This window comes from Lagenorhynchus albirostris, chromosome 9 (assembly GCF_949774975.1).
Source record: "Lagenorhynchus albirostris chromosome 9, mLagAlb1.1, whole genome shotgun sequence".
Lineage (NCBI taxonomy): Eukaryota > Metazoa > Chordata > Mammalia > Artiodactyla > Delphinidae > Lagenorhynchus > Lagenorhynchus albirostris.
Window position 1 is genome coordinate 15,905,239 of NC_083103.1, and position 26,394 is coordinate 15,931,632.

Sequence of the window (26,394 nt, forward strand, 5' to 3'; positions counted from 1 at the left end):
TTTTGCCTCTAGGCTAACTGTCCTCCTTTCCCCTTCACACGGGGTGAATAGAGGCTCACAGCTAACATCAGAGACAGGGTTCAGGGAAGAAATTAGTGGCTAATCCCTTGATATATTTTTCAGAGAAAACATTACAGAAAAGTTTTCTCTAACCAACAGGGGCATGGGGGAGACACTTCTGCGGGGCCCTCCTCCTCTCCTGGACTCTCCTGAGTCCCGACCGGGTGGGCAGCAGCCTGAATACCCCAGGCCCAAGTCTGGGAGGCCCTCACGGCATCCTTCGTCCACCCATCCCACAAACTTTCTTTAGGCAGGGAGGACACAGCCCGCAACCCAGAATCGCTTTTTGGAGGGTGTGGATTCCCTTCCTAGATGGTCCCATCCTCATGCAGACAAGGGTGGGGGCAGGGAGGGACCTGGTGGCAGAGGCTCCGACTCAGTCCTCAGAGCGACAGGGCGGCCCGGGGGAGGGCCTCCCCGCTGCAGCCTCCTGGGAAGGCGAGGCTGCCGTCCTGTCTCCGCGGCTAATGCTGCCCTGCAGGCTCGCGCTCGCCTTCTCGGGGGCGTCTGGAGCATCACAGCCGCTGTGCGGCAGGCGCTGGCCACAGCGCTCGCCCACACCCTTCCTGCAGTGGGCGGCTAACTGCAACCTGATCACGCAGCCCTCGAGAGCCCCACGCCTGGCCCACCACTTCCTCCTGCTTCCCGCCCCCTGGGGAGAAGCTTCCAGGCTCCCAGGCAAGGACCCGAGGTTTTGCCGGCTGCTAAAGGGGATGAGAAAAGCACAGTCCCTCCAGCCCCAGGAGACTCAGGCTGCCGCTTCCCCCATCCCCCCTACGCCAGGGCCGGGGGAGGCCCAGAGATCGCACTAAATGCCTGCAGACAAGTAACCACGCAGGAGCCTGCCCACCAGGGACACCCAGTCTCAGGATCTAATCTATCCTCTAGGTACCTCAGTTTCCTCAGCTGTTTAAAAAACCAACCAACCGCCTCATAGGTTTGCTTTTAAGAATAAGTCAGATTATGTATGTAACAGGTCCAGTAAATACTCTACACTTCCTCCTGGCTTTCACCTTTCCTTCCCTTTTAGAAACCTAGACTTTGTGTCCAGAGTTAAAAGCTAGTAGGGTCAGAGGCCAGGATCCTGCCTGAGCACGTCCACGCTCGTGGAGGCCACATGAGAATAGGGACTGTCCCTGGTGTCCAGGGAGTGTGACATCACCATTACATGGAGGGGAAGTGATAGCATTCAAATAACTGTAATGATAACAGTGTCACACATGCCTTGGTCATCTCCAAGTTGGCTCATCTGAGAAAACGATCTTTTGGGTAACATTAGCTACAAAAATACTACCTAATTTATCCTGTTTTCCTACGCGCCCAGCTGAAAGCCCAGCCCAGCATGGGGCTCTGGTCACAGGCTGGGGAAGGCTTTTCTGATTTATCACAGCAGTACTAAGCCAGCTGGAAAAGGCACCATTAGCCTGTGTTCCACCCTCATTAGTAAACATCAAAATAATTTCCCTGCTGACCCCGAGACACAGGAGTCATCATATCTAAGAATGGATTCCAGCAGCACAAAACTGACAGGGGTCTCATACTGGGGTTCCTTGCAAAGGGAAGCTGGGAGGGGGTAAGGAGACAGTTGTGAACTAAATCCCTCTGAGGAGAGCGTGGGTGGAACCACATATATGTAAAGATTTAAACAAACAGAATGCATCACTATGGAAACATTCAGCTTTTTCAAAGGCCTGGTTAAGAACATAAAGCAATCAAGACTTCAGATTCAACACTACAAGTGTTTATGACCAGAAAAGGCAAAGTGGGTCTTAGATATTCTGCAGCCAAGTGAAAGCTGCCAGAACTCAAGAAAGAACTATTCCCAGCAGGGCAGGGACCCACGTGTCAGGGCTTCCTCTGAAGCCGCCCAGCTGGAGCGCTCTGCTCACTGCAGTGCCCACTGAACTCTTCTGGGGTTGCCATGACACAATTCAGGAGGCAGTGCCACTTACTGACCAGGTCCCGACAGACCTGCCACTCGCGAGGGCAGGTCATACCAGCCATGGAGGCAGCAGGGAGGGAGTGTCACAGGAAAACGGCAGGTTTATGGGCTGTGACCCAAACTTATTAGGAATCATCGATGCCATGTGAGTTAGTGGTTAGCTGTAGACTGAGGATACAAGCTGATGTTGTGTCAGACTGCTCCGACCCATGCTTTGAGGCAAGGTGCCTGTTGTCAACATGTTGTTAGTGTGCAGAGCTTACCCTGCTTCTCGGGCTGTCTGCTGGTCGGAGTCGTGGTGTTGGTAAGCATCGTGAGCAAGCCTGACGCTGAGTCTGGGCATCAGGGTCCCCAAATGTACTCACAGGTAAGAGTGAGGGGAGGAAGGGACCACCTGTCTACCTCTGAAAGTTGGCTTGGATATGGTCAGGAAACATGGTCTCAGTCACTTGCCAGGAAGGTTAGATGAGAATTTGTCTAATTTGTCATAAATTGGACTGTGTCCCCCCAAAATGAGCTTCCCCCACCCAGTAAACTGGACAGTTCTAGTCCAGTTGGCAGCAGAGTTTCTGACTAGGAGATGCTCATGTTGATTAAGGAGAGATGAGGTGCAGATACCTGCACTGGTTCACAGGAAAGCCAGGGGACAAACAGAGTGGCCTGGCAGTCAGCCTGGCCAGCAGGGCACTAGGGTGAGCTTGGGTTGCCCGCTCTGCATGAGCAAGCCCTGAGGCTCATGGGCCTGGGGGTGCCCACTATTCTGCCTAAATCCTGCATGGCAGAGGGAAAAGCACAGTCTAGGCATTAGCCGGTGCTGTATGTGCTGGTTCTGCCGTTCATAGGTCCTAGGAAATGACTTCGCCTCCTGGAGGCTCAGCTGCCTCGTCCCTACAGTGGGAACAGCATCTTGTTTTGGCAGGGCTTCCGGGAGGATTAGGAATTATGTATGAAAAGCTCCTAGGACGGTTCTTAAATTGTTCTGGCAGGTTATTAAAGCTCAAAAAACGGGCAACTAAAAAGCTAGACCTGTTTTTCTTCATGCGACAGCCGTTATATTTGCTCCCGCTGCTTTACAAGTAATGTTGGCAAAAATAGCTTCGCCCTTAACTCCTAGTTAAGATCTACCACCAGTAAAACACAGCAACAGGTTGGTGCAGTCACTGAGCATGGGCCTCCTTTGCTGGGGTCTGGAATTCCTGTCCGGTCCTAACCCTGTACTTTTATTCTATGGCAAGTACCTACTTGACATTTCAGAAGGGACATTATCTTAGTGGTAGAAAGAATGGCAGTTCCGGCATTTGACAGCAAGAAACAAAACCTAAGACTGCTGCTCTCAGGTGAAGAAACCCAGGTGGTGGTCCAGGCTGTCTGCTGAAGAGTAGGAGTTAGTTTCCCTGACAGACATGGCAGTGATGAGGGAAGAGGTGAAATCGGAGCTGATGCGAGGGGAGAGCATGACCCCGGGTCAGGAGGGATGTGGTTAAGACCTGGAGTCATCGGCCAGCCCTGTCACTTGTGGGAACAGAAGAGGAATTTCCCCAGGTCATGCAGCCAGCTCATAGCCAAAGCTGGCTGCACCACCCTGGCCAGGTTGTGTTTGTTTGAATTGGAGGAAAGCTAGGGATTGAGTAGGTTTCATTTTATAGTTATGGTGATTTGTACCTCCCTCACAGGAAGGCTCAGTCAGTACGATGTTCAGATTTCATAAAGCATTTAGCATTTCTTAGAGAAAGGAACAACACACAGGCAACAACATTTAAGAGACTCTGGTTCAAGAAGCTACAGAGCTTGTCAGAGAACAGCGCCTGGCCAGGCATGGCATTCATCTGCCTTCTGGGGAAGAGCCTGCCCAGCCTTTGGCATTTTATTGTGATCATGGAGATCATCAATCTTACAGCACAGAATGAAAACAAGATCAAAAGCAAGAAGGCTCGGTAAATTTTCCCCACAGGGAGCTAAGGGAAACTCCAACTCTCTCGCCCTACTTTCATCCATTTAAATCCGTTCTCTTTCTCTCCAGTTTTCCCTGCCTTGGTTCGGAATTGGCATGCGGCTCCTAAGTCAAGGGGTCAGGAAGACACGTGCTTTTATGATGCAACAAGGGGCAGTCGCTCTGTCTGCTTTGGGAACCCTGGTGACATCAGAGACTAAGGCTTTCATCTCGGGAACATGTGTAGAAGAAAACACTGAGTCAGAAGAAAGCCTTAGTCATAGGGCTACTGAAATCTAAAGTGAACAGGACTCTTAGGTAACTGAGTCTGTTCCCTGTAGGACTGCTCCCGCTCCTATCTGGCTAGGGTTTAAATGACTCAAGTCATTCTCCAGGGGGAAATAATCTATGTAGAACAGCTGCCACTAGCAGGGCATTTGCTGCTCTTCAGCCGAAATGTCTCATGACATCACTCAATTCTTCCTCCCTCTGAGGGGACAGTTTTCTCTTGTATTTCAAGTAGTCCAGGTGGCTACTTGGAGATGCACTGGAGAATACCACCTCTGCTCTTTATTCAGAGGCCTGTAACCTGTCTGAGCATATCCTGGGAAGATGGACAGGCAAGGAGACTCAGTTAAATAAAGTGCTCCCAGAATATGCAGCTTTGCATTACAATAGCACACAAGCCAAGATGTTCAGGAGTCAAGGCAGACTTCAACAAAGCTCTGTTTGGGTTTTAGCAGCTGTCTGCCTACGCAAGGCTCCAGAGTCACTGACTCATGTTTGTATCTCCACTTTGCTGAAGGCACAAGGAACAAACATGTGTGGATTTACCCCGGAGGCAAAGTACATTCATATTTCTTCAAATGAAGCGGGAGAGGGCAGAAAAATAACTGCTTATGGACAAAATCATCTGTGAACACAGCCACAGCAGTTTTTAACTTGCCTAAAGAAAATATGTGATTTCAAAACATGATTAGGGATTACTGTTCCCACAGTAAACATATTACAAACATGAACTGTAGGCTGTCGTTTAATAGGACTCCAAGCTGGGAAGCAAATCCCATCCACATCTTCCAAACAGCCACACCATGAGAGCAGCTGGACCAGTCTCCGGAAGTTTCTTCATGGTGGAAGGTTTGCTCAGTCTCAGCACAGCTTCCCTCTCCAAGACCTCACATCACCAGTGCGCCCCTCAAGGGTCAGGATAAACTGTCCGAAAGGTCAAGTTTATTCTTGGTTCTCTAGAATGGTACTCCTTGGGCACTCGATGCTAAATGGAAATATGAATAACTCTGACATACACACACTTACACTTTTATTCCAAAGCAATTTAAAACTTATTTATGAGGACATAGACATGTTTCAATTTTATCTCCCGTCAATAAGCAGCAATAGCTCTTTTAAGTCTTGTGGAGAAAGGTCTCCTTCTCTGAAACAAATCTCCACCACCACCCTCACTGTGATATGTCAGCACCCTCACAGGGAGACAGTTTCATTTTTTCTAAGTGTTGCTCTTCCTCTCAGCCTCCTGCCATTTTTCCAAAGCTCAAAAGAAAACACATAAATGGCTGAGATCACAGACAGGCATGAGATTCCCCTCTCATGCTAAGTGTTCTTAATTTGCACACCTTAAAAATGGCCTGGCCTAAGCTATGGAGCTGTGCAGCCCCATATGCTAGCCACTGGCTGCCTGAAGCTCTAAATTAATTAAAAATTCAGTTCTTTAGCACACTAGCCATATCTCAAGAGATCAACAGTCATGTGTATAGTGGCTACCACATTGGGCTACACAGATACAGAGTATTTCCATCCTCACAGGAATTTCTAGTGGACACCGCTGCTGTAGAGGGCCATTTTGACTGTCAGTACAATCAAAACCCCTTGGAAATGATGTCAGTTTATTGCCTCTTGCTCATTATAAAAGCCACTTGCTTTTCACCAAGTCTAATACAGAAATTAATAACCGCAAGCCAGTCAGGAAACAGCCTCTACATGACAGCAAATCCACGTTACTTGCATGTTCTCACCTGCCAGTCTGCTTGGGTGGCTCCTTCCATGAGTAACAAGGTTCCGTGAGCCAAGGGTAACTTCACTCTGTCCACATATGTGTAGTCCCCATTCTCTTCCTAGAAAACAGCATTCATTGCACTGATTGTTTTTGCTTGTGTGATCAAGATGCTGCAACAGAACACGACACTGGTCGAAGAGATGCCAGCCTCCACTCAGCCAGACTGGCTCTGTCACTTGGTGCTGACTGGCCTTAGGCAGGTTACTTCACCTCTCTGTTCCTGAATTTACTCACTTGTAAAATGAGGATGACGAGAGTACCTGCCACACAGGGCTGCTGTGAGCCTCAACTTACATATGTGAGAATTACTTGCAGACTGGTATGTATTAGGTACAGCATAACAGCTATTAGTATTAGTATTATCAGCATTCAAAATGCAGAAAAGCACATTCTGGCCTATGAAGGAATTCAAAGTCATGTATACAATAATTCTTTACATCTGCCTTATTCTGTGCCCTGTGTTTTGACATAGTGTTAGGAGAATAGGCTTTCAAACAAGACATGGTGTGATGAGTTTTGACCCCCTTCTCATAATTTATGCTAATTCACTAATTGGTACCTATGTTAAAACTAGCCACAACTCTTCCGATAGCTATTTTGGTATTTTGGAGATATATTCTTGTTTCTTTCCAGAACAGTCAACAACAAGATTTTTTCAAAGAAGGGAGCTCTGCTGTGACCAGAACAGTGTTGCTAAACTGAGACTGGCTGTGTAAGCCTTTGAGAATGGATTGCAACTCCGGAGCACCCAGGATACAAATGCCTGTATTTACATTGCCCCTTTCTTCCAGAGCTCAAAGTCAATTCACGTCCAACACCATAATGAAGCCTCCCAGGGTGGGCTGCAATATGGCCAACAGGTGGTGTCACTCCTCCTCCACCGCTGTCACAGGGGCACATTAAACAACTTCCTTGCTCAGAGCAACAAAGAGCACGTCAAGAACTGAGACAGGGACAGACCCAAGTTTCCTGACTTCTTCACCTCCATTCCGGGCAGATTCGTCCATTCCGGGCAGATTCGTCCATTCATCTGCTTCACTTCCAACGCATGAGATTACATTTGGGTTACTACAGGATTAATTTCACTGCAATGCTGTGTTTATGTTTATTATCGTAGGGGTGCTTCTGAGAATGTAACTGTTTACAATGATTTCTCCCAGGAAAATCAAAATCAAAACAAAATGAACTTCCATAAACAGTCTAGGTTCCTGCCCCCAGCCCTTGGCAGTGACTTTGTCAAGCACTGTCATACCTTTATAAGCAGAAGATATACACAATGTTTGAAATAACTTTTGGTCTCAGTGACTGATTTTGTGTCTGCCACCTTTTGCCTTCCAGTAATAAGTAAGCACCAAAACATTTACCTCTGACCCCTCAGCCAACCAGTGGGAAGGTGACCCTGTCCTCAGGTAGCCCAGCTCCATCTCAGAAAAGCAAAAGGTTGCTCTCTGAAAAAAGTATTCCAGACAGAGGAGATGTATGTTCTACTGAAGAAAAGATATCAGAAGGGAGTGCATCGTTCATGAAATCAGAGGGTCCAAGGCTCCTTGATTTAGGCTGTAAAGTCAGTTACCAGATCAAGGTTCAACACAGCTAGAAACAGAACTGTTGCTGCCCTCTATATACTCCAGAAGTACAACGGGGCCTTAATCTATAAACCAAGCACAGACACTAAAACAGGAGAGTGCAGTGGACAGGAAAGACACTTAACACAACAGGAAGAGAATCCTGAGATGAAGATCTCTTAGAACATTAAAACATTATTGGGATAACTGTACCTCAACTACACTTCAATTTAAAAAAAGAAAAAAAATACACTACGGAGGAAAAGCATGTTCTAGGAAGAAGGAATTGTATATGCAACAGCCCAGAGGCCAAGAAACCAAGCCCCATCCTGTGTACACAGGTCTGTGAGACCAGGGAGCACGTGTAAGGAGTAATTTGGAGAAGTTAGAAAAGTTAAGAGCCAGCATTTTCTCATCCAGTGTTGCTCTGCCAAAGCCACTGTAATAAAATGCAAATTTGATCTCAGAATTCCTCTCCCTTGCTTAAAATACTTTAATGACATCCCAAAGGTTTCAGGATGAAGTTCAAATCCATTAGCTTGGCACCCAAGGCTCCTGATGACTTGCATGCTCCTTCTCTTTAGTTTCAGCTCCTACATCTCTCTCACGGGCACGCTGTGCTCCAAATGAATGGAACTACTTACAGTTTTCCAAACATGAAAAAAAAAAAAAACCATTATTGGGGAGGAGGGAGCGCTAAGGCCAGTGGAAGAGAAGAGGGGAGCACTGTAACTCTACCTGGAAACATGAAGCAGGAGTAGACCCAGCAAGTGAAAGAGAATTCCAAATGCAAGAGGGAAACATCAGCATGGACGGAAAGTGATGGTCAACAGAGCCACATTTCCCTCACTATTCCTAAGATCTGAGGTTTTCAAATGAGAGAAAGCCTCAGGTTGGTTTGAAACACATTACATCCAGTATAACCATTAGTTGTACCAAAGGGCAAAAGAGGGTGAGCCTTCACTTGGCAGGGGGCTACTCTCATCAGTCCCTGAAGGAGACAGTGATACCAGCACACTTACAGCGAGAGGTGATGTCACTACTTTGCTGCTTGTTATTCGTTCCTTCCAACACCCTTGGCTTAGGAAGTACATTCCCAATTCACAGAAGGAGACAGAAGGGAGGGCAGGGGATTCTATCAAGGCAACACAGAGCTCACGAATACTTCCTTCCCGAGACCAGAGCAGCAACAGACCAAAGAGCCACGCTTTAACTTAACCAAGATACACAGAGACTTTTTCCACTGAGGAAGCAGGTAAAAGGCCAGAGGAGCTCATGAGGCTCAGCATAAGGGCTCAGTTGATAAATGGATAAGCGACAGTGGAAGCACAGTTCAGACTGTTTAGAGGAATGCACTCACGGCCATTAAGCATGGTTAAGTTACCCAAACACTGCTCTGTAACCCTTTTGATTTACTCAGGTCTTTCTTCAAAACAAAACAAAACACACCCATTAAAAAGCCATGGCTTAGGATAAAATTTTCCATTCCTGATCCCAGATAAAAGAAACTTTTAGGGTCACAGTCAGTCTACAGGGTGGGTTTTGTTGTTGATATTCTTGGTTTTCCACACACTTGAAACCTCACAAGTAGATGGAAAAAGCAAAAAAAAAATTTTTTATATTAATGTTAACATTCTCACTCCCTCCTCAACCAGAGCCAATTCATCTGAATGCTTAATTATAATTTCCAGTGAATACTGGGGTTTTCCAAAGTTCCATAACTTTCACGAAGATCTCAGCCTATTCAGTTTCTTTTAGAAAAATGTTATTTAGGGACTTCCCTGGTGGTCCAGTGGTTAAGACTCCGCACTCCCAATGCAAGGGGCTAGGGTTCAATCCCTGGTCAGGGAACTAGATGCGACATGCCGCAACTAGGAGCCCACACGCCGCAAATAAAAATCCCGCGTGCCACAACTAAGACCTGGCACAGCCAAATAAATAATTTTTTTAAAAATGCTATTTAGGAAAAAAAAAGCCTGGGTGTATATTGTTATATCATTACAAACCACCCAACAGATAAGAAATCTAAACATTTTTCTTTTCACTGGAAAGGAAACGTCACACTGTATGAGATCTATGTAGATTTTTCATGTAATTGCGCCTTTCTTGTCCTAAAAAAGGTGTCTTAGAAATTATAGCGTTGGCCAAAAAGTTCCTTTGGTTTTTAAGTAAAAATAAAAGACACTTTTCATTTTCACCAAGAACTTTATTGAACAACGTATTCAACCTTTTGTTCCACTACCTTCTGCCATTTTCCAGGCAACTTCATAATTCCATCTTCCCAAAACTTTTAATCTTTTTGGGCAAAGAACTGTTCCAGGTGCCTTTTACAGTCTTCCAGGGAATTGAAATTTTTTCCATTAAGAGAATTTTGTAAAGACCGAAATAAATGGAAATCTGAAGGTGCAATGTCTGATGAATACAGCAGATGAATCAGAACTTCCTAGCCAAGCTGTAACAGTTTTCGCCTGGTCATCAAAGAAACATGTGGTCTTGCACTATCTTGATGGAAGATTATGCGTTCTCTGTTGACTAATTCTGGACACTTTTCGTCGAGTGCTGCTTTCAGTTGGTCTAACTGGGAGCAGTATTTGTTGGAATTAATCACTTGGTTTTCTGGGGAGCTCATAATAGAGGACTCCCTTCCAATCCCACCATATACACAACATCACCTTTGGACCAGCCTTTGGTGTGGTTGGCAGGGGTTCATTTTGCTCGCCCCACGATCTCTTCTGTTCCACATTATTGTACAGTATCCACTTTTCACTGCCCATCACAATTTATTTTAAAAATGGAACATTTCCATATGTTTAAGTAGAGAATTGCACGCGGAAATACGGTCAGGGTTTTTTTCGCTTAACTTATGTAGAACCCAAACATCGAAGCGATGAACATAACCAAGCTGGTGCAAATGATTTTCAATGCTTGATTTGGATATTTTGAGTATGTCGGCTATCTCCCACATGGTATAATGTTGATTGTTCTCAATTAACATCTCGATTTGATCGCTATTAACTTCAACTGGTCTACCCAACTGTGGAGCATCGTCCAGCAAGAAATCTCCAGCATGAAACTTCGAAAACCACTTTTGACACGTTCGATCAGTCACAGCACCTTCTCCATACACTGCATGAATATTTTTTTGTGTTTCAGTTGTGTTTTTATCTTTCTTAAAATAATAAAGCATAATATGCTGAAAATGTTGCTTTCCCCCATCATTAATATTAAAATGGCTACACAAAAATTCACCAATTTTGATTTTTTTTTAATGCACACTGACATGACAGCTGTCACAATACAATCTAACAAAATTGTTTCAAATGAAGTTAAAGACAACTAAGCGCTACTAGAGCCATCTTATGGAAAAAAACGAACGAACCTTTTGACCAAGCCAATACAAACATCAGTGCTTGAAAATCATCATTGGCATAGTTTTTTTTCCTACTATAAAAGTAACATAAGTTCACTAGAGTAACTGACACACTTGTAATTACCTGTTCAATGTCTGCCTTCTTGATCTCTGATAATAAACTCCATGAGGGGAGGGCTATGCTGTCTTTCCCTTTTGAAATACACTCAATGCCTAACACACATATCAATAAATATGTCCTGAATGACTGAGGAAAAGCACCAAGAAAATATAGAAATCACCTTTAATCCCGTCATCCAGAATTCATACAACACATACACAGGGAATATTCTACACATACAATCGTGCACTCATTTTTAACATTGTACTGTGAGCATTTTCTACATCTTAGATGTACTGTATTTTAAAAATATGGCTGTATAATATTCCTTTGTATGAACACATCCTTCCTCCTTTAAACTCACAAATTATTTTTTGACCACCTACATATGTTAGGCACTACGCTAGTGCTAAGGACATAGCAGTTAGGTACACATGGTTGGAAACAGAGATTTTAATATACCGGTAACACTCTAAAAAAAAAAAAAAGAAAGGAAAGAAAAACCTACTGCAAGTAGATCTTGGACTAAACATCTCTGAATATATTTCTAGGATATATTCTTTAAAGTGGAATAACTGGATCTAAGGGTATGAACTTGAAGGCACTTTGATTTATACATCAAACTGTGGCAATTTATAATTCCAGCAAGAAAATGTGACAGCACCTGCCTTCTGAGCGCATCACCGGTACTGGAACATTATCAACTGGCAAAAAAAATTAGGGAAAAAATGGCAATTCATTCTTCAAACCTAGAGTTCTTTAATTACTAACCAAGTCCACCGTTTTTTCACATGGCTATTTGCTGTTTGCATTGCTTCTACTGTAAACTCTGTTCGTGTCTTTTGTCCGTCGTTCTATGGGGTGTTAATGTTTTTCTTATTGATCTGTAACCATGTACAGTAAGATATTTTCCCTTTGTTATACTTTCTATAAATATTTTTCTCATTTGCTATTTGCGTTTTAACTGCATTTATGATATTTAACACAGAATAGCTCAAAAATTTTTACAGTCAACTCTACTGATCTTTCTTTGGCTCTCCTTCATGGTTTTTTCCCGTCTTCAAGAAACTTAAATATACAACTGCAATTCCTTTCAGTTAAAAAAAAAAGTATACTTTTTAGATTTAACTCTTTAATCCACCGAGAGTTGGCTCCCCACTTTCCTGCCCCAAGTGTCTTTTCATAACAATTTCCAGGTACTTAAACCAAGGCATCCTGCTAGGCTTTCTGGACATGATCAACCATGGTGTACGCTGCTAAAGTACCAGGCATGTTAGGGACCATTTGCACCCAGTACTGCTAATTCTCACCACAAGCCTGTAAGGGACATGATACTCTCCTTTGTATTATAAGCAAAGGAAGCTGGAGGCAAAAGGCTAAGGCAAAAGGCTGGCTAGAGGCATGTAGGCAAGTATTTGAACTTAGATCTGCCTGGCTCTAAAGCCTGTGTTTTCTCCACCGTGCTGTGCTCTCCAAAGTTCTCTCTCTTTCTTCTGACATCCTGTAACTATTTCCTATCTGAATTATATGGCACCCCGACTACACTGTAAGGGTCACAAACATCAGCAAGCAGCATGAACAAGGGGCATGGGCCAGGCACAACCCAGTGGGGAGCGGGGACCAGGAGAAGTGGAGAGCACAGGGCCGCACACAGGTGGGAGCCGCTCTGCAGCTCCCTCACCGTTCCCCTGGAGTTGCCCGACCTTCTGGGTTTTCCAGGGAAACTGATAACGGGATTTTTATATGAAATCTCCTGAGTTATAAATTTTGGCAACTAACTCAGTTTCTTTAAAAACCCTGGGAAGTATATAAACAAAACAAGTCTGAGGACCAGTTTCCGCTTAAGAGCTACCCAACTGAGCCGCTGGTGGACCCCTCACATGACTCCTTCTTTTATGCCCATGTCTTATCATCGTATGTAAGCTCCCAAGCAAGGCCACACGTTATCTGCCACGCTTCTTTGATGCCCCTTTGCCATTCCACATGGTAGTGCCTGAAACAAAGCTCAGGACAGATATGCTGCTTCAAGTATCATATTCTTAATCTCAGTGATCCCAACGCAATCAGAAAAGGCCATGGATGCAAAATATGCTTCCAAATTAATGACCTTAGTCAACAGTGAGACATTTGGTTTTCCAAGTCATCTCTGATCTCCTAGGTGAGCTACTTACTAGAAATTTTTCCATCTTCTTACTAAGAAGATGCTTATAAAAACAAAACACGAGTAGAAAGGTCAAACAAAACAAAGTAGAAGCCCTCTACCTGTTTCTCATTTCCCAAACTCACAAGAAGCACCCGACATACACTAACTATTATTAGTTTCTTCATTGGAGGCATCAGGAAAGGCTTCGAGGCTACAGTGGTCCCTTGAAGCCTGGAGAAGACTTAAGTTAATGAGAAGGTGGAGAGCATGCCTAAGGAGCAAAGAGATAGTTCAGCAGAATAGTGCAATCACACAGGGAACAGTGAGACACCAAAGTCGGTGGGGCATAGATTATGTAAAGATTTGACAGTCTGGCTGAGGAGTTTACATTTACGATTTGTTCCAGTAGGAGCAAATAAAGACTTTTGAGTTGGAAAACAAAGTGATGAAAGCAGTGAGCTCAATCCTGGCTCTCTGTGCCTCTTTCTCTCTTCTTTTGCCCTGAATTGACAATGGTGCAATTCCATAGCTTTACATATTATCTAGATTATTAGTTTCAATTCAGTTCAACAAATAGTTGTCTGTGCAATGTGCAGCAAGCGACAGAACACGGTGCCTCAGCCACCTCACCTGGACCATGGGGATAACAGCACTATCAACCTGACAAGATTACTGGAGGCTGCATGTAAAGCACTTAGAACAAAGCCAGGCACAGAGTCAGTACTATACACTTGTTATTGATCACCATCCCTTTACTGTTGTTATTGCTGTTGTTATCCTGACAATTCCCAAATGATACCTCTAGCACAGACCTGTCATGTGAAGCCCAAACTTCATAGACAATGTCCTACTTTACATTTGGAAGTCTCAAGTATCTCGAACATACCATGTAGAAGAAGGAACTCTTGATTCCCTCTACAGACCCTCCCTAAATAAGAGCAAAATAAAAAGCAAAACCCCCTGCTCCTTCTCCCTCTGAGTAAACAGCACCTCCATCCACCAACTGCTCAAGCCAGAAACCTGGTTCACCCTCTAGAACATACCTCAAATTCATTCACTTTGTTCTTCCCCACTGCCACCACCTGAGTCCAAATCAGCAGTCTCCCACTAAAAATACGGAAACAGGGCTTCCCAAATAAGATCTGCTAAAGGCGCAGTGGTTGAGGGTCCGCCTGCCGATGCAGGGGACGCGGGTTCGTGCCCCGGTCCGGGAGGATCCCGCGTGCCGTGGAGCGGCTGGGCCCGTGAGCCGTGGCCGCTGGGCCTGTGCGTCCGGGGCCTGTGCTCTGCGGCGGGAGGGGCCGCAGCAGTGAGAGGCCCACGTACCGCAAAAACACAAAAAACAAAATAAAAATATAAAAATACAGAAACAACCTTTTTATTTTATTTTATTTTTAAATAAAATACACACACACACACACACACACACACACACACACACACACTGCTAAAGGCTGGGACGTAATGATAAACAAGACAGAAGTCAACCTTGCCTATACAGCATTTACAATCTACTGCTAGCTCATACTTTCCTAAAAAGTAATGTAGACAAAGATAACAGAATCGAAGACAACCTTGAATATCCATATTTAAGGGGTGTAAAGGGAAAAAAACCTCAAAGGAGGCAGAGAAGTAGCAATGAGAAAAGTGTGAGAATAGCTAAGATAATACAATATTTCAGAAGCCAATTAAGAGAAAGAAAAGACAGCTAACAGATGGCTAAGTTTCAGGCAGAGAGGTGCTGGACACTGGTGACCAACGTTACAAAGAAGAGGAGAATGATGATTGAGAAAAGGCCAGAGTATTCGCTCTTTAGGACAGTGGTATAGTATATTAGCACTGTGGTGGGATGGAGCTAGAGAGCAGGTGTTCCAAAAGTAAGTTAAGTTGTAGGAAAGGTAAACTGCAGATAGAGACAACTTATCCCAGAATCCGTGCTTCAAAATCAAGAAAAAACCAAGATGTTAGAGCGCCTGCAGAATCAAGCAAAGGGTTTTCTCAAGATGGTAAGAGATAGAATAGGAATTTCCCTAGCTCTCCAGCCCAAGAATCAGATACATGGTAGAGCTGCTTGACAAGGATGGTCAAGGCTTTTTTGCAGACTGAAATGATATTTGAAAACTAAATGCCAGCATGTGCTACAGCTACTTAGCCTGCTGGAGCCAAGTGTCCCTTTACTTACCCTACCTCCCAACTTATGGCCATGCCAAAATGCTCCCCTCTCCTCTTTTTTAATCATTTCTTTCCAGCTTGTTTTCCCAATCAAATTGTGGTGTTGCTCTGCCCTTGAGAACCTGGCTGGCTTCTAGACAGCTTCATCGATCATCAAAGCTTGCAGCTATATTTGGACAGAAAAGTTGTTCCTACAGCACTGATGTAAGAACACAGCTGGACTTTTTGTTCATAGTGGTAATGTATCTTTTAAATCTGACATAAACAAAACATATTAGTTACGGAAATTATGGAGACAGAATAAAGCTAGGACCTCACAAAGTCATCTCTACAGTTAGTCTGCTGACTCAAACCACGCTTGCAAAGATGGCATCCTCGGTATCTATCTGGAAAACATTACTTTAGAAAAAGAAGCAGCTGTTTCTGAAATAAGATCTGCTAAAGGAAGAGGCTAACTGGAAAAGCATAGATTTGAAATGACCGAGGTTATCTGTTCAAAACAGCTTTGAACTCGCTTGCCACACACAAATCTTTGGGTTTTTATCAAACTCTTTTCCTGACTTTTGACATGGATTTGGCATGGAAGGTTCTAGCGAGGTGAGTGAGAATACTAAGTACGAGGGACTGGCACGTGCAATCAATCATCCTATACCGGGCGAACCCAGTGATTGTAAAAGGCAAATGCAGTTTACAGTGAAACACCTGCTGACAGTGTTTGTTGTTCAGATTTGTTGTTGATATAGTATCAGTGGTGGGGTGTGGGTCAGAAGTTACTGAATTTAAGCAAAAACAAGCTTGGCTTTACACTGACTGTTACGGTCATTCTAGCCACACTGAATGTGCCTTAATGTAATGAAGATGCCATTCTTGGTGATATAATGTTTCCAAGCAATGCAACTTAAAGGAACTGCTATTTTGAAAGAGCTTCCACTCAACACTGTAGCACCAGAAATAAACACTCTCCTTCCTCAAAGAGCGTACAGAACAAATTCCACGAAGCCTGACATTCAGCTGACCCCAGTCACCAGCAAAAGTGCAGGGTTCTCCAGTCATCCATTAAATCAGAACATTCATTCCCAAACCATTCCGGGACATAACCTGATCAGACATAATCTCCCACACCCACCCCTGCGCCCTTCCACTGTGTCTGCTGGAATTCTCATTCAATGATGAGCAAACACCCCCCTAGATCCGCAACCTCATGTGCTCTGAAGGTTCCCTCTACTTCCTTGTCCTAATCAAGAACTAGGTCTCTCCAGAAGATTTCAAATTCCCTGAAACTCTCTCTCCTGTGGAAGCTGATCACGTCTCTCATATCTACAGAGTCAGGGGATACTCCTTATTAACACTTTCAGACCATTATTCCCATGCCTCTCTTAAAAATACCTGCTCCTCTGAGCTCCTGTCGTTAAAGCTGTCCACCTCCCTTCTTCTCTGCCTTGGTCCCAGGAAGTATAACAACCTCCTAATTGGTCTCCTGGCTTCCACTCTTGCTCCTATCTAGCCCGAGCTCCACGCAGTAGCAACTGACCTTGTAAAATTTCAATCGGAACATGTCACTCTTCTGCTTAAAACATTTCAATAGCTTCTTGATGTACTTAAAATAAAATCCGCTCCTTCCTGAGGCTCAGGAGTCTCAGCGTGATCTGGCCCTGCCCCACTCCTCCTATCTCATCACTTGCTACTCTGCTCGCTTGCTCACTCTGCTCCACTGTGGGGCCTTCTCCTCCTTCCTCAAACTCACTAAGCTCTTTTCTGCCTCAGCTAAGCAGTCATCCACCATGAAAATGTGGCTTATGAAAGATGGAAAAATTACCAGAAGGCTTAGAAACAGTTTTTTAGAGTATGGCAAAGTGGAGGGAAAAAAATTCTACCATTGAGACAACGTTTAAAAAAAAGTTTGCAAGCAGAACCCATACCTAATTGGGGCACACAGAAACCTGACGAATCACTTTGGAAAAGGTTGTTCTCCCAAGACGAAAAGTACTATCAGTGGCAATACGAAACTGGGAGGCTCTCTGCAAAAATTAATTATTCCCAGTGGCAGTCAGGACATGGATTCTAGCCTGAGACAAGGCCCCAAGGAAGCAAATGATGATTCCAACTCCCAAAAGGTGTTGTGTCGGTAGAGAATTCAGGTCCTACCAGGACTATTTATCTTTATCTGCTTAAACATGCACAAATTAATTTCCCACTCACTCACTTATGCTCTCCAAACCACTGCATGACCCTACAGATAGGAGCTCAAAAACTCAGCCACCATTCCTGACCCACAGGCCACTTTACCCTCTCAGAGTCTCCTTTGTACTCCCTCAGTGAATGCCATTCACAGTCCAAGGCAAACTTGGAGGTTGGCTTTTTCTTTTTCGATTTCCACATATGAAAAGTCACCGTAGCATCCACCATTTATAACAGCTTAAAAATTCACTGATTACTGCAACGACTTTCATAGTGCCTTTCACAGGAAAACTTCTCTGTTACTCCCATAAAGTACCTACCAATTATCATCCCCATTTACAAAAAAGGAGTAAGTATAAATGAGGCGGATAAGTGCTTTTTACAAACGTCAGTAAATAGGAAACAAAACCTGATTTTCTAAATTTCATTAAGGAATGTATTAAAAAGATGATGGTTATCAACAATTTCTTTCAAGTAGGTCTTGTAATTTCTCAGAACAGATGCTGTAATCAGAAGATGGACTAATGAGAAGTGTGGATGCCCGGAAGAGCCGCAGCGGGGGTTCTGGCTGAGCACCACTCCATGAAATACTACACAGTCCAGTTCATCCAATTTTCAAATGTAAGCTAGTCAGTTTATATTATTTTGGATTCCAATATCCTCACTTCTTCCACAGTCCTGGAAAAATATTGGTATTTATGATCAAACTGACCTTTTCATACTCCACTCTTCCCAGTAGTGTGTAAAAAACCAATTAGCAAGGGAGGTACTAGGAACCCAAACGCACTGGGAACTCTCAGAACCCCTACCGTTACAAGTAGTTTTACAACCATCTCTTTTGGTGATATGAACAGAGTTCACATCCTTCAGAAAGTGCTAGAAAGAGGAACGGTTAGAGAAACGTCCAACTGGCCTCAACTCAATCACCTCGAGATGGATAGAAGCCCCTCACGTTTTCAGGATTCAGCTGAAGGACAGAGCTTACGAACGGGTAATTTTCTAGAAAACAAGGCTTTTGGCATCCAAACCTTCAGTGCATCACAAACTTCCTATTATCTAATACCCACACCCCCCAACTCAGCCATCACTGTTTCTATGGTAACCGACAGAGAAACAGCAGCCTGCCAAATGGCTTTTGTAGTTCCTTTTCCAGCTTGTTTTTCAGTATAGAATTAAAACTATACTGGGAAAAGGACCAGACTACTCTTTACAACAGGGACACGATGCAGTTTGAAAAGTACAACTGGGTTTGGGACACGAGCGTAGAAAAGCTTTAACGAGCCCAGCTTGGGAGAATAAAAAAAAGTTCTTGGGGCTTCCCTGGTGGCACAGTGGTTAAGAACTCACCTGCCAATGCAGGGGACATGGGTTCGAGCCCTGGTCCAGGAAGAACCCACATGCCACGGAGCAACTAAGCCCGTGCGCCACAACTACTGAGCCTGCGCTCTAGAGCCCGTGAGCCACAACTACTGAGGCCCGCATGCCTACAGCCTGTGCTCCGCAACAAGAGAAGCCACCACAGTGAGAAGCCCACGCACCGCAACGAGGAGTATCCCCCGCTCGCTGCAACTAGAGGAAGCCTCTGCGCAGCAACGAAGACCCAATGCAGCCAATAAATAAATAAATTTACAAAAAATAAAAGGTTCTTAGTTTCTAAAAAATGTCTACTGAGGTATATTTGGAAAGCTTTATTTTTGTCTTAAGACAGTGTATCCTGACATTGGCCTGAAGATGGATATGATGCTATTCATTCAGGTTGAACTGAATTAACAAAAGAAGGGATGGGGTGAATGCAAGAGCAAGTCTACTATGCCCCCAAGTACCTTATTATCATTAAAGGAAGTGGTAATTGACTCTAAAATCAAAATGAATGAGCAGGAGTTGACAAACTTGGACCAGAGGACAGTGAAACGAGGATCAGCATCTTGGAGTGGAGTGAATGTTAATCCTAGGGGTGACGCATGCATGAAGCTGCCTGAGCCATCTGCATGAACCAGAGGGGCACTGATGCTTAGGAAACAAAGATCTCCTTACCATCTCAGGACAGCGAGAAATTGTTAGGAATGCAGTGTATGGAACTGGGGCAGCTTTCAGAAGATCAGCAGCTATAGAGAACTACTACTTAAGGTGCCAGAATGCAAAACAAACAGCTGCTGCAGGGGTGGAGGAGTTTGAATGTTAAAAAAAAAAAAAAAAAAAAAAAAAAGGCTAATTCTGTTTGAAAGTGGCCCCAAACAGATGCTTTTCTGTCTCAAAACTGCATACTTGAATGAGGTACAGGCAATCTCACGATTCCTCTGTGTCAGCTTTAGGTGAGAAACTTTGACTCAAGTCAAGCAGGTATTACCTTCTTCTCCTCTGATAGTTTAAAACGAACTGGATTTTGAAAGAGATGCCCTCCCACAACCTCTAGCACACTCCAAATGTCTTGATGACAGACATGAAAATTACAATCTATAGTAGCATAGCGAGACAGGTTCCTAGGAGCTACAGAAAGTCAAGATTCCTACAAATTCCACACAGAAGACTAATTTATACTTTCTATTTTATGCTTTTACTTTGAGTTGTACAATATGAATCATGAGCCATGTTCTCAAAGCTATCACCACAGTTGAGAAAGAAAAGTAGACTGATTTGCAATAAACTTTTCCTTTCAATCCTTCAGAAAAGGGATCATTATCCTGTGATAAAGATGATGTACTCTAAGATACATTTCCAAGGATGTCAACTCAAAGAAAGGCTTCTGCACTTTAAGTTTAGCTAGATTTGTGGAGCCCATGATTTGTAAAATCTGTTAAAGAAACTTGAAGAAATCCTTCCAAAAGTTCAAACTTGGGTTTTGATTATCCAAGAATGGACTTTATGGGTTCTGGAGGAAAAAAGTAATTTTTAAACTGTATTCATTAATGCATGATTATAATATCCCCATCTTAAACAAAAGCCAGATTTGAAGGAATACACAACTGCATCAAATTCAATCATAGTTAAGACTATGCTGGAAGCCAAAACTTACTAGAGTCAGTAACCTGACATACTGACACATTTATATTTCTTCCCAAATCTGTTTCCTCAGTCAACTTTGTTTCAGACAAATTTTCTTACTTATCAGATCTGTATTTTCATCAAATCAGCTACCATAGTTATAGTGCAGATTCCCCTGCTACTAGTGGACAATTAAAGGGACTTAACCACATTTTCAGTGTTTCATGGCCTGTGCTTTCACTCATGTTCACCAAAATAGACTCTAAGAAGCCTTGAGAAGACAATGTTTCAGTAAGTATGGTCACAGAGATTTTGTTCCAAATGGTTGCCTTCAGAAACAATGCTAAGTGGTAGTTACATTTTCCATCCACACACGAACCTATAACATAACTGAATTATATTACCAAGAAATAGCTCTTGATCACCATGAATACGTTTTTATATGAGAAAATGAAGACCTTCAGCTGCCTAGAGGGGAAAAAGAATAGTGGTATTCTGGGCACCGGAACACTGTTAACGCTTAATAGTTGGAAACTGCTGGTACAGCAAAATTAATTATCCAGAAAGCATGCTTTGGGAATTTTTAAGCTTAAAATCTATAAACAGGCCAAAAATGTTTTTAAAAAGGGATGATGGTGGTGGTGGTGAATGTACGTGTACAGAGAAGCAGTAACTGAATACTTAAATATTGGCAACAAAGAAAATAACAGCAAAGACTTGGAGACTCGGATTACACCAAAGATTATATTGGACACACTACAGCTTGTTTTCCAATCAGAAAGCTGGACGGATAACTCCGGGAGGGGGGCAGAGCACTAGCACGGGACAGATCAGGAGCTCCAGGAGGGGAAAGATGACTTCACCTTACTTATCCATTGCTATAGCCCCAGCTCCCAGGACCATGCCTGGCAAAAAGTTTGCGTTCTGTATGCCTGGCTTGAGAAGAGGGTCTGAACTTTAAAATGAGACACGTGGTGTTTCTCCACTATTCATACAACAGGAGACTTACTAAGGGCAGGATGAATTCTTCACATGTGTGAACCTGGGATTTAACTGAGTGGAAGCCTACATACGAAAGCATAACCATACCTTGCTTCTCAGGTGGTACTCCCTGGTACATGAGAAGGCTGCCTGCCAGTGAAACCGTGAAGGTATTCAAAGTGCTCAGGGAGCAAGTTCCCTCAGTAAGTCACTGGCAACTGACAATCCCTCACTAACACAGACTAAAGTTTCTGTGCAAACAAAAGCAAAGAAAACCCAGTCAACAGAAAATATACCAATGAAGGGTGCTTAATGGCATAAATGCAAAACAACACAATATGCTTCAAAATTCCATGCTTGGAAACCCAAATACGTGTCAGAAAAACAGCCCAAAGAAGTATATCTGATGCAGAACAGACACAAGCACTGACTGCCTGATAATTATGTGGTCTGGATTAGGTCATACTCAAAACACAGCCTTGTAGGCCTTCCACACTGACTGGGTCTGGTTTAATGTTATAAACAAAATGACTGGGAACCTTGGTTAGAAAAAAACCACAAATCCTGGAAATAAGATAATTTGGTAGAGATTTGCTCTTTTCTTAGTGTTTCTACTATCCTTCTATCTACCTTAGTCCTAAAGTTCTATACTTTTTGATTTAAAAACACTAACAGCCCTCGTATCCCTCAAATGTCTTGTAATATAGGTAAGAGCTGGGCTGGACAACTAAAGTTATTCTACAGTTTAGCCACTGCTTGTCTGATAATCTGGCTTGAATTTCCTCTCTGAAAGAGTTACAGAGCCATCTGGATTTCAGGAACAGGCTAAGAAGGCAATGAGGATGCATGTGATGCTCTCTCACAAAAGAGAGGCAACACTGCCATGAAGAACACTTACTTAAAATTTCAGGGGTATCTTCCTTGAGACTCCCTTCCTTTGCCTCCTTGCCCCCACTAACTTGAACCTTGCCTTTATAAGCCCTCCTTCCTAGCATTTATCATAATTCCAATTACTTGAGTAATTAGTAGTATCTGTATACCCCCGTTTCCATGTGGACAGGGACCATGTCTGTCCTTTCCACCAATGCAAATAAGCCTCTAGCATGTGGCACGCGGCAGGCAGTTTCTGTTGCATAAGTAAATGAACGAATGGCTTCTCTGGAAGTCAAAAGTTAACCATGGGGTAAGCAATCAGTTGAAAATGTTTCATCAACAAAACACATACTCCAATCCCCTAAATCCGAAAATAGGAGCCTTTTAGAGCTCAGTTTTTTTCACAGAATATTAGATGGCAGGAGGAACATAAAATAAATAGACTACTCACTGGTGGGGGCTTCTTTCTCATCTCAAACATGCGTGTGGCACCAAAACTGAGTGAAGCAATGATGGGGCACCTCCCCAACGAAGGTTCGTCATCACTATGCCAGTCCACGCTGTCCTTCTCATTTCGGTAAAGATTGCAAAGCAAGGAGTTGAAGGTGTGGCCAGTGTTCTCTTCAATTTGGTTCTTCAGCATGAGCAGCACAGGATGCCACTGCAATCAACAGGCCAAGAAAAGGGGCAGAGACAGTTCACTAAGACACGAGGTGGCAGCCACGTGGAAAAACAGGAAGGGCAAAATCAGTCATGTTATAAACAGGGGCATGAAATAAGCAAACCAGCGGAAACGTAATAAACATAAGGCTAGAAGAGTAGTTTAATTCTCTCCTGTTATTTCTATTTTGAAGCAAGCTGACCTCTACACTTTTATTAAGGTATTAAATTTGGTATAGAATGTCATGAAGACCAGGCCTATCCACCCATCTCATCCTTTCCATGTTAAATATATGACGCTCGCAGAGAAGCAACTGTCAATACACTCAGGGCAGTCACCTCAGTAAGTCACTGAGGTATCGTGTGGAGCAGTAAGCCTGGTTTGTCACCACAGCTGACGGGCCACCAAGAGTTAGCAGATGCAGACTGAGGCCTGAGGAGTGAAACAACTCTCCTGCTGGGTGGCCCTCTGTTCCATTCCTATTTTATCAGGAATGGCAGAACTGCTCTTTAAAAAGGGTATTTAATATTTCCAGAGTGGCAAACTTCCTAAAAACAGAACCTAGAGGGGAAAAACATTCTACAGAATGGAATCATAACATGGCTGTGCTCTACAGAAGATTTAAACAGAGACCACAGCCCTGCCTGCTGAGCACCGAGTTCACCCCTGTTTGTATGCGGAGCTCAGCATCTTGCCACACATACTTTAGGAAGCTATGACCTCTAAGCTTGGGTTGTAGTTGGGGGGCTACAATGAGCACAGCTCTGGTTGTGGTTCTTGTTAGAACTCTATGTCCTGCCTCCAGGAAACCTCAAGTGCTTTACAGAGCTTCCTGGAGAACAGGAGTTCTCACACCACTAGCAAAGATTATTGAGGTGGGAATTCCCTGGAGGTCCAGTGGTTAGGACTCCGTGCTTTCACTGCTGAGGGCCCAGGTTCAATCCCGCAAGCCATGAGGCACGGCCAAAAAAATAATAATTACTGACGGCCCCAAAGAACTTCTGTATGTATGGGTTACAGCTACAACAGTTACCATATTAAAAATTAAGACTAAAAAAAATTTTAATTTTTGGTTAATTCATTTAAAAAATAATCTCATTACATGTTAACGTATTATTTTATGAAAATTAACTATTTTCCAATACAAAAAATTGGTGAGAAGAGTGGCACTGTTTTGCAAATCTCTTTAATGTCTGACTTAATAGTTGATTCTAATATCTGCTTCTGCATTTAATCTGTTACAATATGTTGTTTCTGTTGAAGCATACGAAGAAAACTGCCTTCACACAGGTATGTAGTTAGAAAAAGGAAGAATCTTTTATAGCCTTTTCAAATAATTGTAAATATTCTTTGGCATTACACCAAAACTCAACTGAACTGATTTCTTAAAGGTTAGATGCAATGGGGAATCTGAAACTATATCAACAAACGTTTCATGTTGTTACATCTAAATCCACTGGTCTAGAGTGCACTTTGAATGGATGTTTTAATCTTGCATGATTCTGTAACATCAAGCATTGGTCATTTGGAAAATATTGGCTGAGTTATGCAGACCCTTTTAATACTGACCTATTTCGTTATACAATAACAAAAAAACATCTCCAATATCAAAAAATCAAAAAACCACTGATCTCTTCAGAAAAAGCTAAGTAAAGGGAAGAGGTCAGGCTCAAGGTGGTGGATATGAGTTTTTCCAGAATTCCTAATATTTCCTTGAAACTTCAAGTTTTATCATTAGTGACAAATCTTGTCCATTATTTTCCTGGCAGTGACACTTCATTCATTTTTGAGAAAATGTCTGCTGAACACTCAAGTCTGAATAACTAGTTTGTGTGCCAGCTGCTCTTCCAAGTAAAATGGTCCATGACAAAGGTAGCTCGCTCAGCTTACAGCTTAAACAATCACACAAGTGTTTTTCCTCGACAACCATCATACTTGGTTTGTAGGAATGCCTTATGCATAATTTCCATTTCATCAAACAATTAAAAAAGATCAAGACTTAATAAAACTAATAGTGCTTACTCCTTCATCAAGGGACATCCTTAAAGGAAATCAGCATTTTTTCTTGTTTTTGTTTTTACTGGAAGTGCAGGTAGTAAAGAAAACAATGATTACTAGTACAGTTTGGTAGCAGTGTCTTGATTCATGCTAAGGCACCGGCAATTTTATTCACCATTACTTTTGTATCACTAGTGCAAATTCAACACAGTGAAAAATGTCACCTAGTCTTAGCATTACCATAAAAATATCTTTGACCTTGTGGATTCCCAGGAAGAATTTCGGGGACTTCCTCCAGGGATCTACAGACTCTACTTTAAGAACTACCACTTTAAAGAAGCCCTTCAAGGACTTCCCTGGTGGCACAGTGGTTAAGAATCCGCCTGCCAATGCAGGGGACATGGGTTCCATCCTTGGTCCAGGAGGATTCCACATGCTGTGGAGCAACTAAGCCCATGTGCCACAACTACCGAGCCTGCACTCTAGAGCCTGTGAGTCACAACTACTGAGCCTGCGTTCTACAGCCCGTGAGCCACAACTACTGAGCCTGCGCTCTAGAGCCCGTGAGCCACAACTACTGAGCCTGTGCTCTAGAGCCCGTGTGCCACAACTACTGAAGCCCGCATGCCTAGAGCCCATGCTCCGCAACAAGAGAAGCCACTGCAACGAGAAGCCCGCGCACCGCAACGAAGAGCAGCCCCCGCTCGCCGCAACTAGAGAAAGCCTGAACGCAGCAACGAAGACCCAATGCAGCCAAAAATATAAATAAATAAATTAAAAAAATAAATTTAAAAAATGAAAATAAGGAACCCCTTCAAAGTCCACGTTCTATGTTTGAAAGCAAAGAAATGGATGTTCAGCAAAGGAAAGCATAATGTCCTTATAAGGTATATCCCGTGACTATTGTCAGGTAACACTTCCAGGGAGTATATGTGGAAATCACTCAGCTTCCCTGTCACATGGAAATCATGGTAAAAGCTGGCATTCCAGGTGGGAGGGAGGGAGACACAAGAGGGAAGAGATATGGGAACATGTGTATATGTATAACTGATTCACTTTGTTATAAAGCAGAAACTAACACACCATTGTAAAGCAATTATACTCCAATAAAGATGTAAAAAAAAAAAAGCTGGCATTCCTTGTTATGGATATTAGCATTTTATTCTAAGCAGAGGATTTTATTTATTTATTTTATTGAAGTAACACTGGTTTATAACATTATATAAGTTTAATGTGTACAACATTATATGAGTTGGCCAAAAAGTTCGTCCGGGTTCTTCCAAAATTTCTGTTTCTATATACCATACTGCATGCTCAACACCAAAAATTTAGTTTCCATCCATCTCCATACAGCTGATCTCCTTCATC

General features: G+C 43.2%; 1 protein-coding gene across 1 annotated transcript in view; it reads right to left on the reverse strand.

Moving 5' to 3' along the window:
* Window positions 1-3,790: 3,790 nt before the first annotated feature.
* Window positions 3,791-26,394, reverse strand: part of ALKBH3 (alkB homolog 3, alpha-ketoglutarate dependent dioxygenase) — a 35,896-nt gene continuing 13,292 nt past the window's right edge. The window contains exons 8-10 of the mRNA XM_060159365.1: window positions 22,819-23,028; window positions 5,963-6,061; window positions 3,791-5,205 (exon numbers count right to left, since the gene is read on the reverse strand). Of these exons, the coding sequence (XP_060015348.1) occupies window positions 5,128-5,205; window positions 5,963-6,061; window positions 22,819-23,028 (387 nt within the window). The 3' untranslated portion in view covers window positions 3,791-5,127. The remainder of the gene's footprint in view (window positions 5,206-5,962; window positions 6,062-22,818; window positions 23,029-26,394) is intronic.